Here is an 18,578-nt window from a genome sequence, read left to right as displayed (position 1 = left end):
GCCAACATGGTGAAACCCTGTTTCTACTAAACATACAAAAATTAGCCAGGCGTGGTGGCACACGCCTGTAATCCCAGATACTTGGGAGACTGAGGCACGAGAAACGCTTGAACCCGGGAGGCGGAGGTTGCAGTAAGCCGAGATTGCGCCACTGCACTCCAGCGTGGGTGACAGAGTAAGATTCCATCTCAAAAAAAAAAAAAAAAAAGAATGCTTTGCAATTGTGTGGGCATTAAAAACTGATGTAGAACAGCACGCAGTGTTGCATTCTAGTTTCCCAATAACCACTAGAGGTAGGCAGGCAGGTTGGGGGGCACCACGCTCATTTTAGACAAAGACCTTATGGTCTAGGGCTCAAGATTACACAGTTATCAAGTAGCAGAGCTGAGATCTAGGGTCATTTGTGTATTTCTGGCCCCAGGGCCTGTTCTCTTTCCTCCGCTAATAATAAATATGAATGGGCCACTGTTTACTGAAGGCCTTCCAAGCACCAAGCACTGTGCAAGTGCTTCAGACAATCTCCTTTCAGTCTTTTTTCTTTCTGAGATGGAGTTTTGCTCTTGTCACCCAGGCTGGAATGCAATGGTGCAATCTCGGCTCACTGCAACTTCCGCCTCCTGGGTTCAAGTGATTCTCCTGCCTCAGCCGCCAGCGTAGTTGGGATTACAGGTGCCCACCACCACACCCAGTTAATTTTTTGTATTTTTAGTAGAGGCAGGGTTTCACCATGTTGGCCAGGCTGGTCTCAAACTCCTGACCTCAGGTGATCTGCCCGCCTCAGCCTCCCAAAGTGCTGGGATTACAGGCATGAGCCACCGTGCCTGGACCTCATTCAGTCTTATATAACCCACTGTACAGCTGAGAACACTGAGGATCAGAGAGGTAAAGTGATGTGTCCAAGGACAGTGCTTCATGTTGCGCCCCCTGGGGCAGGTGCTTTAACTCTGCTCACTGTTGAGCCTTGGGCTATGCTGCCCCAGTCCAGTCCTGCCCCCGGCCCCACTCACCGGAGCACCCCATCCTGCACGCTGTGACCCGGAGGCAGCTGGCCCCCTTCCTTGAACCAACGGAGCTGGGTACCCCGGTCGCTGGGCACAGCACAGTGGAACTCAACGCTGGCCCCAATGCTCTTGGTCTCTAGCTGAGGCGTGACCTGCACGGTGGGCGTGGACCCTGCTGGGATGGAGGTGGCAGGGAGAGAGCCGGGAGGGCCTGCGGGGACATGTATGAGGTTCTGCAGGTATATGTGTGTGTGATGTCCCTGATGCCCCTCCAGGGACCCAGGAAACCCCCAGCCCAACATTCAAGGAATGTTCTCCTGATAGCCTCTCTGACCAGGGAAAAAAGACCGTTCAGTGGCAGATTCATTCATCTGCACACACAGCTGCCATTCCACCAACATGGATAAGGGCCTGTGGAGTGCTGGGCTCTGTTTCCACAGCTCCTCGCTTCTGGGTGGGGAGGGCAGGCCACGAAAAGAGTGGGAGGGACTCAAGACTTTTTTTGAGACGGAGTCTCGCTCTGTTCCCAGGCTGGAGTGCAGTGGCACGATCTCAGCTCACTGCAACGTCCACCTCCCGGGTTCAAGCGATTCTCCTGCCTCAGCCTCCCGAGTAGCTGAGACTACAGGTGCGCCACCATGCCTGGCTAATTTTTTTTTTTTTTGTATTTTAGTAGAGACGGGGTTTCACTATGTTGCCCAGGCTGGTCTCGAACTCCTGAGCTCAGGCAATCTGCCTGCCTCGGCCTCCCAAGGTGCTAGGATTACAGGCGTGAGCCACCGCGCCCGGCCATACTCAGACATTTTAAGGAAGGACAGCAAAGCCTATTCTGCCTGCAGTTTAAATAAGAGAATCCAGGGACTTGGCCATGGCAAAGACACCTACACATGCAGGGGACAGATGGGAGGCGGGGGCTGATGCATACTGTCCCCATTTACTAAGTGCCTACTGCAAGCCACAGTTTTACATCTGTGTTTACCTCTGTGTACCTTTCCAACTCAGCCTACATGGTTGGCATTGTTCTCTCCACTTTACAGATAAAGAAACTGAGGCTCAGGACGAGTGCAGTGGCTCACGCCGGTAATCCCAGCACTTTGGGAGGCTGAGGTGGGTGGATCACATGAGGTCAGGAGTTCGAGACCAGCCTGGCCAACATGGCGAATCCCCTTCTCTACTAAAAACACAAAAATTAGCCAAGCGTGGTGGCGTGTGCCTGTAGTGCCAGCTACTCGGGAGGCTGAGGCACGAGAAAGGCTTGAACTCGGGAGATGGAGGTTGCAGTGAACCGAGATCATGCCACTGCACTCCAGCCTGGGTGAAAGAGTGAGATTCTGTCTCAAAAAAAAAAAAAAAAAAAAGAAAGAAACTGAGGCTCAAAAAGGTTCAGTGACTTGGCCAAGGTTGCACAGCCAGCAAATGGCCAAGCTGTGCTTTGAACCCAGGTCTGAGTCCACAGTCCAGGCCCTTGACCAGTGGGCTACATGCTGTGCTGCTTTAAGTTTGGGGCCCAAAAGCCCTCATTTGTATCATTGATGCAGGAGGCCATGGAAATGCTGGGCTCTCTGAAGATCCACTGAAGCCCTGGGCGTGCTGGGGTGGGTGCTCCTGTCACTCATTCACTGTTGTCCCTGTCAGGCATTTACCCAGCCCATCCTGGGCCTTGTTGCCCTCAATTAAGCCCAGGGCTGCTGAGATGCCTGGGTCCAGGCCCTGCCCTGAGCATTCTCACTGCCTGGCAGGGGAGGCAGGCTGGGGTGCTTATGTACACAGAATGGTTTCCTTTGGCAGTGCCAGGGCTGTGCCAAAGGTGGGGAGCAGCCGTGAGAGCTAGAGGAGCTGAGCACACATGATGGAGGGCTTCCTGGAGGTGGCAAGCCTGCCTCGGGCCCTGGAGAGTAGGGGAGATGAGGGCATTCCAGGTGGGGTTATGGAGGGAGGCCTTCCCACCCGAGTCTGCCTAGCTGGGTCATCAAAGGGCCAGGAGGAAAGGTGATCCCCTTCCACGCTGAGCCGGGGCTGCTTACCTTGGACGAGCAGCTGGGCAAAGGCCTCGGCTGAGCCCACCTTGTTGGTGACCCGGCAGCGGTAGCGGCCTGAGTCCTCAGGGGCTGCACGCTCAAAGTGCAGCAGCTCGTTCCTGGCGGTCGCCCTCCCAGGAAGGCTGCTGCCCACGCGGCTCCACTGGAAGGTGAGTGGGGGTGTCCCGTGAGCCAGGCACTGGAGCTGCACCGTCTCCCCTGCCTGCACCGAAGCGTGCTCTGGGACCGTGGTGGCATATGGTGGGCCTGAGTGGGGGGACATAGAGGTCAGGATGGGGGAGGGCAAAGGTCAGAATGGCAGCAGGTCGTTGGATCCAGTGTCCAGGGAAGCTGAATGGTGAGCCCAGAGGACTGGGGATAAGGAAAGCAAAGGTCCCAGGCCAGGGTGTGGGTGTCGGGCAGGGCAGGCTCCAGGACCCTGCAGCGCCTGGAGACCTCTGGATGGGGTTCCTGGGGTTCTGTGTGGGGTGGAGCCTAGTCGGGGGGCTCAGATCTCCATTTGGTGCAGACAAAGAAGGGATGAGGCCTTACTCTCCACGTGCAGGATGATGGTGGCCTCAGCGTGCCCGGCAGGGCTAGTGGCATTGCAGATGTACTGGCCCGAGTCCTGCTGGGCTACCCGGGGTATGATGAGTGTGTCACCTTCCAGCCGGTGCTGCCAGGGCAGTGGGGAACGCAGCTTGGACCAGTGGATGGTGGGCGCGGGGCTGCCTGTGGAGTCGAGTGGAAGATGACAGAAGTCACTGGGCTACCTCAGGGACCCGCAGAGGGTGGCCATGGTGAGGAAGGGCCCTGGGTGATCCTGTCCCTCTATGGGGACCCCAATTGGGTTCCTCGGCCATCACTTGGGGATGCTAGCAACACGGTCTCCCCGTACTCCCCACCCCTGGGCATGACATCATCTCTAGATCACATGTGTCTACATTTCAGACCCCAGGGCATCCCTGCCCTGCCAGCCCTATGTGCCAGCCCTTGGCCACACCTGTGGCTGAGCAGCGCAAGGTGGCCGTGTGTCCAGCCTCCACAGTCAGCTCAGCTTCTTCAGCTTGGACCTGAGGGGCCCCTGGGGCCATGGCGCCCGTGTCCACGATCAACTCCACCTGCTTCTGTGCTGTGCCTAGTGCATTCTGAGCAAGGCACACATAAGTGCCCGCATCTGATGGTTTAGCTGATGAAATCTGGGAGAAAGCAAGGAGGCTGGTTATGTGGGGACTCAGTGGGGACTCTGATGTCAGTCCCAGCTCTGGCTTGGTCTTCCCTATTTCCTCTACCCTGCCTTGGTATTTATTTATTTACTTATTTATATATTTATTTTTTGAGACAGGGTCTTACTCTGTTGCACAGGTTGGAGTGCAGTGGCACCATCTGGCTCATTGCAACCTCTGCCTCCTGGGCTCAAGCAATCCTCTCGCCTCAGCCTCCTGAATAGCTGGGACTACAGGTATGTGCCACCACACTCAGCTAATTTTGTTTGTTTGTTTGTTTTTTGAGGGTCTCGCTCTGTTACCCAGGCTGCAGTGCTGTGGCACGATCTCTGCTCACTGAAAGCTCTACCTCCCAGGTTCACATCATTCTCCTGCCTCAGCCTCCTGAGTAGCTGGGACTATAGGCACCCGCCATCACGCCTGGCTAATTTTTTTGTATTTTTAGTAGAGACGGGGTTTCATCATGTTAGCCAGGATGGTCTCAATCTCCTGACCTTGTGATCCGCCCGCCTCAGCCTCCCAAATTGCTAGGATTACAGGTGTGAGCCACTGCACCCAGCCTAATTTTGTATTTTTAGTAGAGACGGGGTTTCACCATATTGGCCAGGGTGGTCTCGAACTCCTGACCTCAGGTGATCCACCCACTTTGGCCTCCCAGGCTGGTCTCAAACTCTTGGGCTCAAGTGATCTTCCTGCCTCAGCCTCTCAAAGTGCTGGGATTACAGGCACGTGCCACCATGCCTGGCCCTTTCCTTGGTTTTTAGCTGTCCCATCTGGTTGCTTGAGGGCTCACCCTCATGACACCCCATTAGTCCATCCATCCACTTGGCCTTCGACCCACCCTCCCACTCATTCTTTCTTCCTTCTCCTACCTTCCTTCTCTCTTCCCTCTCATCTTCCAGTCTATTCGTCATCCACCCATCCCATCCCATTCTTCCCTTCCTCTCTCCATCCACTCATCACCACCTGCCCATCCACTACTATCTCCTCCAAGCACCCGCTCAAGGCTGGGCCATGGACTGGGCCTCAGACCCAGAGAGGCAGCCCCGGCTTCACCTGCAGCACCGCGTGGCTGTCCATGAGCCCATATGTCCGCTGCTCCAACTTGGCAGGGGTGCTGCTGATCCGGGTCCAACGAGCAGAGGAGCGGGGCTCCCCGGCACTGACACACTCCAGGGTGACAGCCTTTCCCACTTTCACCCACACGGGGCCCTCGGGGAGCACGGACACTGTAGGGGGCCCTGTGCGGAGGAATGACAACCACTGACACACAGGCAGGGCTCTGCTGCTCACCCACACTGCCATGGCCTCCAGCTTAGTAACTGCTGGGTGGGCACCTGTCTCCCCACTGCACTGAGGTGGAAACTGAGGCTCAGAGAGGGAGAATGCCCAAGACAGAGTCAATGGTGGAAGGAGGATTTAAAGTTGGAGGCTCTGAGCTGAGAATCAGGGCTGGAAACAGGGCAGAGCCCCACAGGGTCAACGTCCCCTCACCGTGCACACTGAGGTTCACCACACTCTGGGCCACACCGTAGGCATTGGAGGCCACGCAGCGGTAGGTACCGTGGTTGCTGGGCCGGGTGCCCACGATGGTGATGATGGAGCCATTGGGACTGATGTGGACGTTGTCTGTGAGGTTGCATGGGGGAGGGTGAGAGAGGATTGACCTGGTCCTTCTCGTGTCTTGGTGCTGCCAGCCTGTGCCCCTGGGCCCACTTCCCCAACCCCTCCGGCCTGGGTGTGTCTAGCTCATGGAGTCGCAGATAGCAGAAGGTAACAAAGGCCTTGGAAACTCCTGGGTCCAGTGCTCTTGCCATACAGAGACGGGAAGGGCCTTACTCAGGGCCACACCATGAATGTGGGGCGTCCAGACTTCTGCCCCACCCTTGCACAGTGGGGATGACGGCACCCCCATGCCTGCCCCCAGCTTGCCCACCTGCCCACCAGCCTGGCTCACCCTCCAGCTCCTGGTTCCGGGTCTTCCACTCGAGGCTGATGGGGGCTGCCCCATCATGGATGAGGCACTTGAAGCTGGCATCCTGGCCCTGCTGCACGGTGCTGCTGGGCGGGTCGATGGAGATGACCGGGCTCCTAAGGCCTGGGGCCAAAGGGGCAGAGGGCTGGGCTCAGCAGGGGTGGGCTTAGCTTCAGGGCCCTCCCTTCCCCCCTTGCCCATGGCATCTGCCATACTCACGGTAGGAAGACCCCTCACTGGGCGGGACGGTGACTGTGAAGGAGGCTTCTTGCTCAGGGCCTGGGCCGCCAGCTGCACGACACACATACTCGCCTGAGTCGGCAGGGGAGACGTGGTGGAGCCGCAGCTGGGAGCCATGGGTCTGTCAGAGCAGCGAGGGGACAGTTATCAGGGCAAAGTCCCCAGGACAAGGAATGTCCCCAAGCCCAATTGTGCCGGTACCCAAGAGTTCTCTCGGAAGCTCAGGGTCCCAGCTGGTAGGGCTGGTGGAAGCTTCATTCACAGAATCCTAGAGGTCCAACCCACTCACTTTACAGTGGAGGAAACTGAGGCCCAGGAAAGGATTCAGCTGCAGAGCCAAGAGAAAAACCCAGGTCTCCTGATTTGCAGGCTGGTGAACTCGTCCCCCAAACGTATTTTATCCCCTGGGGTCCCCAAGCAGGCTGGTGTTTGCATGAGGTTTGGGTACAGAAAGCAACTGCAGGTCTAACCTTGCCTGACCTGGAATCCTCCCCATCCTGGCCCCTGTACCTGGTGCCGGGCGGGGAGGCTGCCCCCGCGCTTGTACCACGTGACCTGGGCATGGGCCTGCCCGGGCACCACACAGTTGAGATCCAGAGTCTGCCCTTCAGTCACGTATGAAGAGGAGGCCTCGATGTAGATGGGCTGGGCCAGTCCTGGAGCTGTGGGCACAGGGGGTGGGTGAGAGAGGCCAGGCTCCGGGGATCAAGGCAGGGGCTGAAGGTGGTGGCAGTGAAGACCAGCTCCAGTTGGTCCTGGGGGCGTGGTGGCTTGAGAGTGGCTGATATAACCTAAGAAGGGTCTCCTTTCCCTGGGGACTCAAGGGTCCTCCTGAAACTCAGGGCTGGGGTCCCCCTCGTTGAGGGGACGGGACCATTGTCAGACTTGGGAACACCTGGGTTGGCTTGATCCTCCGTGGTAGGAAACCCCGCCTGCAGGCAACAATAAGTGCCCAGCTGGGAGAGAGGAGAGGAGCAGAGCTGGGAAGGGGCCCCGCGCCTGTGCTCCGGCATCGCCCACTGCTCCCTATCACTCACCAGGAATGGGTCCTGGGCTGGAGGGCTCAATTGTGACCAGGACAGATGCCTCCAGGGTGCCTGAGCTTCCGGTCACTTGGCACGAGTACTCGCCAGAGTCAGCCGGGGACACCTGGTTCAGCCTCAGCAGTGGGCCGTGGACCTGGCCAAGGTGGGGTGAGAGCGGGGAGGGTGAGCTGGGAGCCTTCAGATGCCCAGGCCTCTGGTACCCACACCCTGGGACTGCTATGCACAGATATGTAGGTGCATCCTGTTGGAGGCGACCCCTTTGACAGTCTGCATTGTGGAGGGCATGTTTATTATGATGGTTTTTCCGGCAGGAGGAAGTCAAGAGCCTTGAGTAACAGGTGTCCTTTTCTTTCTTTTTTGAGACAGTGTCTCGCTCTGTCATCCAGGCTGGAGTGCAGTGGTGCAATCTCAGCTCACTGCAACCTCTGCCTCCTGGGTTCAAGTGATTCTCCTGCCTCAGCCTCCTGAGTAGCTGGGATTACAGGTATCTGCCACCATGCCTGGCTAATTTTTGTAGTTTTCGTTTCGCCATGTTGGCCAGGCTGGCTTTGAACTCCTGACCTCAAGTGATCCACCTGCCTCGGCCTCCCAAAGTGCTGGGATTATAGACATGAGCCACCGCGCCCAGCCAGAGATGTCCTTTTCTATTTTGCACCAAGGTGCTGTGGGGCTGGTGATGGCCCTGCTGTGCCTAGCCCGCTCTCAACTTCCTGATTCCATTGACCTCCTGCTGCCATTTCCCACAAGCCCCAGTTGCTGAGGCCACTTTCCCTTCAACGCTGGATTCAGGCAGGACCGCTGCAGGTGTGGAGGATGCATGCATCCTTCTCCAGCTCCTTTACCTGGTGCCGGGCAGGGAGGTTTCCTCCACGCTTGTGCCACGTGACCTGGGCGTGGGCCTGCCTGGGCACCACGCACTTCAGATCCAGGGTCTGCCCTTCGGCCACTCGGGAGGAGGAGGTCTCGATGCGGATGGGTGGGGCTCCACCTGGGGCTGGGGCACAGGGGAGAGGTCAGTGAGCTGAGATGCCACCCTGATGCCCTCAGCCCTTCCCCTGGGGCCCAGATGTTAGGACCAGAGGCCATTTGGGAGATGGCTTCTTTCTCTTCCCATTCCATTGAGGCCTGGAGCAGCTGGGCTAGCCTGGGGGGTGGAGGCACTTCTCATTCCCCCAGCCCCGCCCCCAGGCAATGGCCCCACCATCTCCTCCTCCTCCCATACTCCCAGCACCAGTGGGGCCAGGGCTGAGGTCTAGACACTTCCACACAGACCACTAGACCACTAATGTTTGGCAAACTCAGATAGAATGTGGCTAAAAACTCAGACTCTGGGGCCAGACTGCCTGGGTTCAAATCCCAGCTCTGCCATTGATTACTTGTATGACCTTTGGAAAACAACTTCACCTGAGTCTCAGTTTCCCCATCTGTAAAAGGGAGACAACAATGCCATCTACCTCAAACGGCTGTTGTGAGGATAAAAGGAACTAATATGTGTAAATATGATAGGGTCCAACACCTAAGAAGTGCTGGATCATGTTTACTACTTAGCAATCCGTGTCCCCTTATCATGATTTCTGCATAGCATGTGCCCCCTGTGCTATTAATTACTGGACATTTTCCTTTCAACTGATTCACTTTAAAAAAGCCTTAACTACACACTGGGCGCGGTGGCTCAAGCCTGTAATCCCAGCACTTTGGGAGGCCGGGCCGGGCGGATCATGAGGTCAGGAGTTCGAGACCAGCCTGATCAACATGGTGAAACTCCGTCTCTACTAAAAATACAAAAATTAGCTGGGCGTGGTGGAGCACACCTGTAATCCCAGCTACTCAGGAGGCTGAGGCAGGAGAATCGCTTGAACCCCAGAGGTGGAGATTGCAGTGAGCCGAGGTCATGCCACTGCACTCCAGCCTGGGCGACAGAGCAAGACTCCGTCTCAAAACAAAACAAAACAAAACAAAAAAAACCTTAACTACTTAGCCCCATCGTAAGCAAAGATTTCCAAGAAATAAGGACAGGCTTGATGTGTTTTTTTGTCCCTTATATGCCACCAGTACTAATAAAGATGTTTATTTATTTATTTATTTATTTTTGGAGACAGAGTCTCACTTTGTTGCCCAGGCTGGAGTGCAGTGGTGCAATCTCGGCTCACTGCAACCTCTGCCTCCTGGGTTCAAGTGATTCTTGTGCTTCAGCCTCTCAAGTAGTTAGGACTAACAGTACACGCCACCACGCTCAGGTAATTTTTTGTGTTTTTAGTAGAGATGGGGTTTCACCATGTTACCCAGACTGGTCTCGAACTCATGAGCTCAGGCAATCTGCCCACCTCGGCCTCCCAAAGTGCTGGGATTCAGGTGTGAGCTACCACACCGGCTCTAATAAAGATGTGTAAATCACCCTCCAGTACTCGCAGAGGTGCAGTCCCAGGCTTTTGGGAACTCTATAATTAGATAGTAGAGTACAAGAGCACTACTACCCCTTCTTTACAGATAAGGGAAAGTGACACGTGGAAAGCTGAGGTCCCTTGTGCAACATCTCCAAGTGTGGCCAGAGGAGCTGGGACTCATGCACAGATGCCAGACTCCAAAGCCTGTGCTCGCAAGCCGTAGAGAGGGACAGGAGCCACTCCACTTGAGCCGGCTCCTTGGTCCTGGGACCGTGCGGGTGGCAGGAGGTGAAGTCTGGAATCAGAGCGGCAGTTCTCGCCAAGTGCCAGAAAGTGTTTCCTTCTGCCAGTTCTGCCCCCTGGTCTCTGTCCCTTCCTCCCTCCCCCGGCCTTCCCGTCCCACTGCAGGGACCCTCACCGGGGACGTGGACAGCACTTGAGCCAGAGGCTTCGATGGTGACCAGGACTGAGGCCTCCAGGGGGCCAGAGCTGCCCATCACCCGGCACACGTATTCACCCGAGTCGGCCGGGGACACCTGGTGCAGCCGCAGCCGTGAGCCGTGGGTCTGAATAGGGGACAGGACAGAGGAACAGAGTCAGGTGCCAGTCTGGAACTGTTGAAGGCCTGGGGCCAGGGTCTAACCTCTGACACAGGTGGGTACTGCACCCCACGGGGGCTCCTAGGTCTCCCTCTTGGCAAAGCTAGCCAGGGCCCCCACATCCAGCGGCCCTCCCACCATTTCCTGCCAGCTGCATACCTGATGGTGACTGGGGAGGCTGCCCCCACGCTTGTGCCAAGTGACCTGGGCATGGGCCTGCCCGGGGACCACGCAGTTCAGATCCAGGGTCTGCCCTTCAGCCACGTGTGAGGATGATGACTCAATTCTGATGGGCATGGAACTGCCAGGAGCTGGGGGAACAGAGATCAGTGAGTCGGCACAGCCGTTGTCAGATTTGGGAACAGGGTTGGTGGGACCCTCTGCCATAGAAAATCTCACCCCCCAGAGTAACACTAATAGTTAACACTTGGCCGGGCATGGTGGCTCATGCCTGTAATCCCAGCACTTTGGGAGGCCGAGGTGGGTGGATGACCTGAGGTCAGGAGTTTGAGACTAGCCTGACCAATATGGTGAAATCCTGTCTCTACTAAAAATACAAAAATTAGCCGGGCACGGTGGCATGTGCCTGTAGTCCCAGCTACTCGGGAAGCTGAGACAGGAGAATCGCTTGAACCTGGAAGGCGGAAGTTGCAGTGAGTTGAGATCGCGCCACTGCACTCCAGCCTGGGTGACAGAGCGAGACTCCCTCTCAAAAAAAAAAAAAAAATGATAATAATAGTTAACACTTATAAAGCACTTCTGGCATGCCAGGCACGCTCTAAGCACATTACATGCACTAACTCACTTAACCCTCACAAAATTCATAAACTTCCTGTGATGATGGAAATGCTTTTTATCTGCACAGGCCAAGTCAGTGGCTGCAAGCCACATGTGGCTATTGAGAACTTGAAATGTTAGAAATGGGGTAGCCGTAGCCACTGAACCCACGCATCTTTCCGCTGGCTCTTGCCTGAGTACCACCAGGTCTGAGGACTCTGACCTGAAAGTTCCTTCTCCCCAGGGAACACTGTTGCCTGCATCCCTCGTCCCTTTCCTAGGCAGACTCACCGGAGGGGCTGCCGGCGCTAGGGGAGACGGAGACGACAATGGAGGCCTCCAGGGCATCGATGTTGTTGTTGGCCCGGCACACATACTCGCCCGAGTCAGCCACAGACATTTGGTGCAACCGCAGGTGGGAGCCATGGGTCTGGGCGTGTGGATGGGGAAGGAGAGGGAGAGGGAGTGGAGGGACCCTGGGGTCACCAGCTGGCTCAGGCCTTCCTGCTCAGCCTGTTGAGGCTGCTATCGGTCTACCCAGGGCCCAATCCATGAGACAGGGAGCCTGCTCTGCTCACCCCAGGAGACCCAGGTTCCACCCCCGCTGCCGTGGCTCCACTCTGTACCTGGTGTCGGGAGGGAAGGCTGCCCCCACGCTTGTACCATGTGATGATAGCCTGGGGCTGCCTGGCGACCACGCAGTTCAGATCCAAGGTCTGCCCTTCCACCACCGTGGGGGAAGAGGACTCGATCCTGATTGGTGGGGAGACGCTGGGCACTGGGGACAGAGGGGTGTGGACCACGCAGCCAGAGTGAGATAACAGTGATGGCACCGGGGACCTCTCTGCCACCCTCTGCGCCACTTGTCTGGACCCCCTGCCCTCTCTGCTCTCACCGTGGGAGGAACCGCTGCCCTGGATGGTGACGATGAGCGAGGTCTCCCGGGAGCCTGCACCGTTACTGACGTGACACACGTACTCGCCCGAGTCTGCCGGAGTCACCTGAGGGATCCGCAGCCGGGAGCCCACGATCTGCAGGAAGCAGGTGGCAGGAGGTGTGGCAGTAGGTATGGGCAGCTCCTCCACATCTTGGGCACTGCTGCCGCTGCCCCTGGACTCTGGGGGCCTCCCTGCCTTGCCTCCTCAGTGGCCTTCATGAAGCTCCCAGCATGGCATGTGGCCTGTCTCTGGGCTAGGGTGGACGTCTAGCCTTTTGTCACCCCTCCAGAAAGCCTGTTAAGACCCTCCGGAGTGTTGACACAGTATCCTGCTGGGGCTCCCACAGCCTGCGAGCTGCCTGAGAGCAGGCAACTGTCTCATTCCATCTGGAATCTTCAGTGTCAGGCACAGGACATGGCCCGGAGCAGCTTTTCAGTGAGATTTGGTGCAGAAGTGGATCTCCCTGAGGTCAGGGAGCCTTATTTCTGTATTCTCAGCACCGGTCTAGGACCCATCCAGCAAGGATACTCAATGTATGTTGAATGACTGAATGAGCACAGAGTGAGGTGCTGAGAGTCCCCCCTCTTCCCATTGGGGGCTGGTGTGCCCTGCTTTTGCCCTCCCCACCTGCTGGCCCTGTACCTGGTGCCGGCTGGGTAAGCTGCCTCCACGCTTATACCAGGTGATGGTGTGGGGAGCCTGGCTGGCAACCAGGCAGTTGAGGTCCAGGGTGTGTCCATTGGCCAGGGAGGCTGAGGAGGACTCGATGCGGACAGGGTACGCCACACCCTGGGCTGGGAGGATGAGATGTAAGGCAGGGTGTGGGAGCTGCTGAGGGTGCAGTCGGGGTCCCCCAGCCCTCCACCATTTGCATGACCCCCGAGACACTCACAGTGGGAGCCACTAAGGCGCTGCTGGATGGTGACAAGGACTGAGGCTTCCTGGGTACCTGAGCTGCCGACCACACGGCACACGTACTCCCCTGAATCAGCTGGGGTCACCTGGAGCAGGCGTAGCCTCGAGCCATGCACCTGGGAGGGTCAGGAGGGAGGAGGCAGGCTCAGAGCTGGGCACTGCGGCTCACGCCAAGCTCCTGTTCCCTTCCCTGGTGCCACTCCCAGCCCAGCCAGCTGGAACTCGATGGAAACTCTTCCAGGGAAAACCACCTTCTCCCTTCCTATCTCCCGCCCCAGTGTCAGGACTGGGTCTAGCGTCCCACCTCACCCATGCCAGGGACGACTGAGACTTAGCACCAGAGAAAAGTGGGGACCAGTGTTTGTTGACATGCTACAGGGGAGATGAGGTAGGCAGCATGAGCCCATTTGGCCCCTCACTCTGACCCCCAAGACCTGTCCCTCAGCTCTGGATCACTGTCCCTGTCCTTCACATGGGGAAGGGGGACTCTTGTCCAGGAGCGGGGTGGTCGACCAGAGGAGCCCCAGTGAGCTGGGTACACACTCACACCACATCCCATCAATTCTAGACACACATTTCAGTGTCTCCAAAATCAAGATGCATCTACAATGAATAACTACAAATGGAAGCTTTTTCTTAGAGGTACATAAAATCATAGGACACTGAGGGTCAGGGAATCAAGTGACAAGTGACTGGCCTAAAGTCACACAGCATGCAAGTAGCGGAACAGTGTCTGAACTCGAACATGCCTGAGTTCAAAGCCTATGGTTTTTTTTTTTTTTTTTTTTTTTTGAGACGGAGTCTTGCTCTGTCGCCCAGGCTGGAGTGCAACGGCACGATCTTGGCTCACTGCAACCTCTGCCTGCCGGGTTCAAGCGATTCTCCTGCCTCAGCCTCCTGAGTAGCTGGGATTACAGGCGCGCACCACCACGCCTGGCTAATTTGTGGATTTTTAGTAGAGATGGGGTTTCATTATGTTGGTCAGGCTGGTCTCAAACTCCTGACCTCGTGATCTTCCCGCCTTGGCCTCCCAAAGTGCTGGGATTACAGGCGTGAGCCACCGCGCCCGGTCAAGCCTATGCTCTTGTACTGCAGCTACAGGGTCCTTTAGGCTTCCTTAGCTCCTGCCTCCTACCTGGTGCCGGGCCGGGAGGCTGCCCCCACGCTTGTGCCATGTAACCTGGGCATGGGCCTGACCAGCAACGAGGCAGTTCAGATCCAGGGTCTGCCCTTCAGCCACATGCGAAGATGATGACTCGATCCGGACTGTGGGGGTGACCCCAAGTGCTGGGGACAGAGGGCAAAGGGTCAATAGCCGGCTAGGAGGTGAGATGAGATGGGGCTTCTGGTCTCAAGGCAGGTGCAGTCTGCGGCTTGGCCTCCTGATCCTGCCGTTGCAAGAGTGGGGAGCCTCCCACCCTGGGTCCCCAGCCCTGCCCTCCCTGAGAGCTACTCACCAGGCACCGAGCCCGCAGGCTCAATGGTGACGAGGACAGAGGCCTCTAGAGGCACGGAGCTGCCCAACACTCGGCACACGTACTCGCCTGAGTCGGCGGGGGACACTTGGTAGAGTCTCAGCAGGGAGCCGTGGGTCTGGCCAGAATGGGGGTGAGTCAGAGGGAGCCCTCAGGAGACCCCTGTTCCTATAACCTGCAACCCTGCCTCACTCTGACCCCCAAGGCCTGGCCATCAGCTCTGGATCAGTTTCCCTGTCCTTCACATGGGGAAGGGGGACTCTTGTCCAGGAGCGGGGTGGTAGACCAGAGGAGCCCCAGTGAGCTGGGTACACACTCACACCACATCCCATCAATTCTAGACACACATTTCAATGTCTCCAAAATCAAGATGCATCTACAATGAATAACCTTACAAATGGAAGATTTTTCTTAGAGGTACATAAAATCATAGCGGATCTTGCAATCAGTGGTATCCTAAATTCTACAAAATATGGTAACAACAATAGCTAATGGCATTATAGTAAAATATTAACAGCTTACAGTACTTTCTGTGAGCCTAAGCTCTGAGGATTTTGCATATATTTTAATCTTTAAGATAATTCTGTAAGGTACTTTTTTTTTTTTTTTTTGAGACTGAGTCTCGCTCTGTTGCCCAGGCTGGAGTGCAATGGCGTGATCTTGGCTCACTGCAACCTCCGCCTCCCGGGTTCAAGCGATTCTCCCGCCTCAGCTTCCCGAGTAGCTGGGATTACAGGCGCCTGCCACCACGCCCGGCTAATTTTTATATTTTTAATAGAGATGGGGTTTCACCATACTGGCCAGGCTGGTCTCAAACTCCCGACCTCAGGCGATTCGCCCACCTCGGCTTCCCAAAGTGCTGGGATTACAGGCGTAAGCCACCACGCCCGGCTGGTATGTACCATTATTACCATTTTATAAGCCCTGAAATTATAGCACAGAGAGGTTAAGTAACTTGTCCGAGGTCACAAGCTAAGTGGTGGAGCCAGAATTCACACCCAGGTTAGTCAGTCCTAGATTCTGCTTTCTAACCACTGCACTATACATCTGTGCAATGGGGTCCAGGGCTTCCTGATCTCAGGGGAGCCTCTAGCCCTCCCCCAATAACCTCTGCCACCCAGGGACCCGCTTCCTCTTCTTGGCCTGTCTGTCCTCCAGTCCCATACCTGGTGCCGGACAGGGAGGCTGCCCCCACGCTTGTGCCATGTGACCTGGGCATGGGACTGCCCGGGCACCACGCAGTTCAGATCCAGGGTCTGCCCTTCGGCCACTTGTGAGGAGGAGGGCTCAATGCGGATGGGCTGAGTGCTGCCGGCAGCTGAGGGATAAGATGGTCACCGGTCACTCCTGTTCTCTGAAGCCACTCCAGCCTGTTCTCTGCATCCCAGCCCAGCCTGGTGGCCCCACTCACGGTAGGCTAAGTTGGCCCCCTGGGTCCCAGTTACTGTGACCGTGATGGAGGCCTCCATGCCGTTGCTGGCCCGGCAGACGTACTGTCCCGCATCGGCAGGTGAGGCCTGGAAGATGTACAGGCGGGAGCCACGAACCTGGGCAGCCGTGGGCAGAGGTGTGAGGGGGGCTTACCGGAGGCCAGCAGATGCCCCACCCCTGTCCCCCCGATCTAGGAAGTGCCAGCCCCTCAGCCTAGGGGCCAGGATCCTGCAACCCACTGTCCATGGCCCCGTCCCACATTCTTGGTGCCCTGTACCTGGTGACGGGCAGGGAGGCTGCCCCCACGCTTGTACCATGTGACCTGGGCATGGGCCTGCCCTGCCACCACACAGCTCAGATCCAGGGTCTGCCCCTCGGCCACTGTGGAGGATGAAGACTCGATCCTGACAGGTGGGACGGGTCCTGCAGCAGTGGGGATGGGAGTGAGAGTTGTAGATGCTCCTGAGATGAGAGGGCAGGGGTTGCCCACCCTGCAGCTAGCTCAGCCCAGGGTTTCAAGGCCAGATCCAGCTTTTCAGGCATCTGGGGGCCTGGACTTGATGCCCTCAGCTCAGCAACCCTGATGGGAGGACCAGGGCATGGGCCACGCCTTGCAGAGGGGAGTGAGGAAGTGAGAGAGATGAGGGCAGAGATGAATTGGAGAGAAGAAGAGGAGGTGGGAGGGGACGCCTGAGGGGTCATGTGGCCAAAGCGAAGTGTGATGGGAAGGTGGTGGTTACTCTGACAGGTGGAGTCGGCCTGGGCAGGGCCCTGCAGCCAGCTCCAGTGTGGGCCTTCTGCCCCGTCAGCAACAGGGGTACCTTGGGTCTCACCACCCTGGAGGCCTCTCTGCCTCCTCCAGCTTTCCATGTCACTGGGAGTCACTCACCAGGGATGACAGAGGCTTCGATGGTGACCAGGACTGAGGCCTCTAGGGGGCCGGAGGTGCCCACCACACGGCACACATACTCGCCTGAGTCGGCCGGGGTCACCTGGTGCAGCCGCAGCAGCGAGCCGTGGGTCTGTGTGCAAATGGGGTGGGTTGGGAGGGGGTTGGAACAGTCCCATCCAGCCCCTCCAGCAAGGTGGTCCCGGGGGGCTGCCATACCTGGTGCCGGGCAGGGAGGCTGCCCCCACGCTTGTGCCACGTGACCTGGGCGTGGGCCTGCCCAGGCACCACGCAGTTCAGATCCAGGGTCTGCCCTTCAGCCACGTGTGAGGAGGAGGGCTCGATGCGGATGGGCTGGGTGCTGCCGGGCACTGGACACAGAGCGGCTGCTCAGAGGCCTGAACTCTTGGGCTGTAACCTGTAGCCCTGGGGCAGAAGGCTCTGGGCTGTGACCAGGCCCTAGTGGGGACGGCCAACAGGTGGCCTTTCTGGGACTAGGGCCACACCCTTCTGCCTCCACATGGCCAGCCGAATATGGCTTCTTCCCTCCCCAGCCTCTAACCACAAGCTGGAGGCCCATTGACCCACCCATGACTTCTTGATGATGAGCTCCTCTGGCCCATAGGGAACTAGCAAGCTTTACTACCCAGGCTGCGCCCAAGGATGCGGATGACAGTGAGACGCCTCCCTTCTACAGGACGTCTTCCGTGTGCTCACAAGTACTTTCCATAGACACTGTCTCATTTAAACCACACCATGACTGGCCAGGCGTGGTGGCTCATGCCTATAATCCCAGCACTTTGGGAGGCCGAGACAGTCGGATCACGAGGTCAGGAGATCGAGACCATCCTGGCTAACACGGTGAAACCCCATCTCTACTAAAAAAAATACAAAAAATTAGCCGGCCTGGTGGTGGGTGTGCCTGTAGTCCTAGCTACTCAGAAGGCTGAGGCAGGAGAATGGTGTGAACCCGGAAGGCGGAGCTTGCAGTGAGCCGAGATCACGCGCCACTGCACTCCAGCCTGGGTGACACAGCGAGACTCCCTCTCAAAAAAATAAAATAAAATAAAATAAAATAATAAAAAAACCACACCATGACCAAGCAGGTGGGCGGTACTGCTCCATTTCATAGATGAATCTGAGGCCCCAAAAGTTAAAAGCTAGTTCAAGGTTGCTAAGGGGCAGATCTGGGATTTGAACCAGGTCAGCCGACTCCCAGCTTAGTGTTCAACCCAGACACTCTGCTGCTTCCTGACAAATTCTGAAACAGTCACTCATAGGGAGCCCAGGTAAGCTGGACCAGCCTTAACCTCCCTCCCGTCCACTCAACCTCCTCCTCTCTCTGAGCAGGCACTGAAGGGTCAAAGCCTGCCTGGAATGCCCCCCTGTCCTGGTCCCACTGAAGAAGCCACAGGCATCTTCCTTGGGAGCTCCTAGGGCTCAGCCCCGGCCCAGCCACACCTGGCTCCTCACCTGGGGTGTAGCTGGGGCCAGAATGGGTGCCGTGGAGGACAGACACAGTAATGGAGGCCTCCTTGGGGCCCGATCCATTCTCCACACGGCACACATATTCTCCAGAATCAGCTGGTGAGACCTGGGGGAGCCGCAGACGGGAGCCGTGGACCTGGGCCAGGAGGAGCCAGAGGTACGTGAGGACAGGGACG

General features: G+C 57.2%; 1 protein-coding gene across 7 annotated transcripts in view; it reads right to left on the bottom strand.

The window, feature by feature from the left end:
• Positions 1–18,578, bottom strand: part of HSPG2 (heparan sulfate proteoglycan 2) — a 114,977-nt gene that overhangs the window by 13,503 nt on the left and 82,896 nt on the right. For all 7 annotated transcript variants that reach the window (XM_063594162.1, XM_034957737.3, XM_034957742.3 and 4 more), the window contains 26 exons: positions 18,388–18,538; positions 17,134–17,285; positions 16,915–17,047; positions 16,303–16,448; positions 16,006–16,141; positions 15,761–15,912; positions 14,577–14,712; positions 14,255–14,406; positions 13,097–13,235; positions 12,847–12,998; positions 12,162–12,297; positions 11,893–12,044; positions 11,558–11,696; positions 10,649–10,800; positions 10,309–10,456; positions 8,349–8,500; positions 7,498–7,639; positions 6,971–7,122; positions 6,440–6,581; positions 6,203–6,343; positions 5,740–5,874; positions 5,302–5,486; positions 4,023–4,218; positions 3,572–3,751; positions 3,026–3,286; positions 1,008–1,212 (listed from right to left, as the gene is read on the bottom strand). In XM_063594162.1, coding sequence (XP_063450232.1) covers positions 1,008–1,212; positions 3,026–3,286; positions 3,572–3,751; positions 4,023–4,218; positions 5,302–5,486; positions 5,740–5,874; positions 6,203–6,343; positions 6,440–6,581; positions 6,971–7,122; positions 7,498–7,639; positions 8,349–8,500; positions 10,309–10,456; positions 10,649–10,800; positions 11,558–11,696; positions 11,893–12,044; positions 12,162–12,297; positions 12,847–12,998; positions 13,097–13,235; positions 14,255–14,406; positions 14,577–14,712; positions 15,761–15,912; positions 16,006–16,141; positions 16,303–16,448; positions 16,915–17,047; positions 17,134–17,285; positions 18,388–18,538 — 4,067 coding nt within the window. The remainder of the gene's footprint in view (positions 1–1,007; positions 1,213–3,025; positions 3,287–3,571; positions 3,752–4,022; positions 4,219–5,301; positions 5,487–5,739; positions 5,875–6,202; positions 6,344–6,439; positions 6,582–6,970; positions 7,123–7,497; positions 7,640–8,348; positions 8,501–10,308; positions 10,457–10,648; positions 10,801–11,557; positions 11,697–11,892; positions 12,045–12,161; positions 12,298–12,846; positions 12,999–13,096; positions 13,236–14,254; positions 14,407–14,576; positions 14,713–15,760; positions 15,913–16,005; positions 16,142–16,302; positions 16,449–16,914; positions 17,048–17,133; positions 17,286–18,387; positions 18,539–18,578) is intronic.

Source organism: Pan paniscus, chromosome 1 (genome assembly GCF_029289425.2).
Source record: "Pan paniscus chromosome 1, NHGRI_mPanPan1-v2.0_pri, whole genome shotgun sequence".
Classification (NCBI taxonomy): domain Eukaryota; kingdom Metazoa; phylum Chordata; class Mammalia; order Primates; family Hominidae; genus Pan; species Pan paniscus.
The sequence above is the reverse complement of the archived record's forward strand: the minus strand, read 5'-3'. Positions and strand labels throughout refer to the sequence as shown.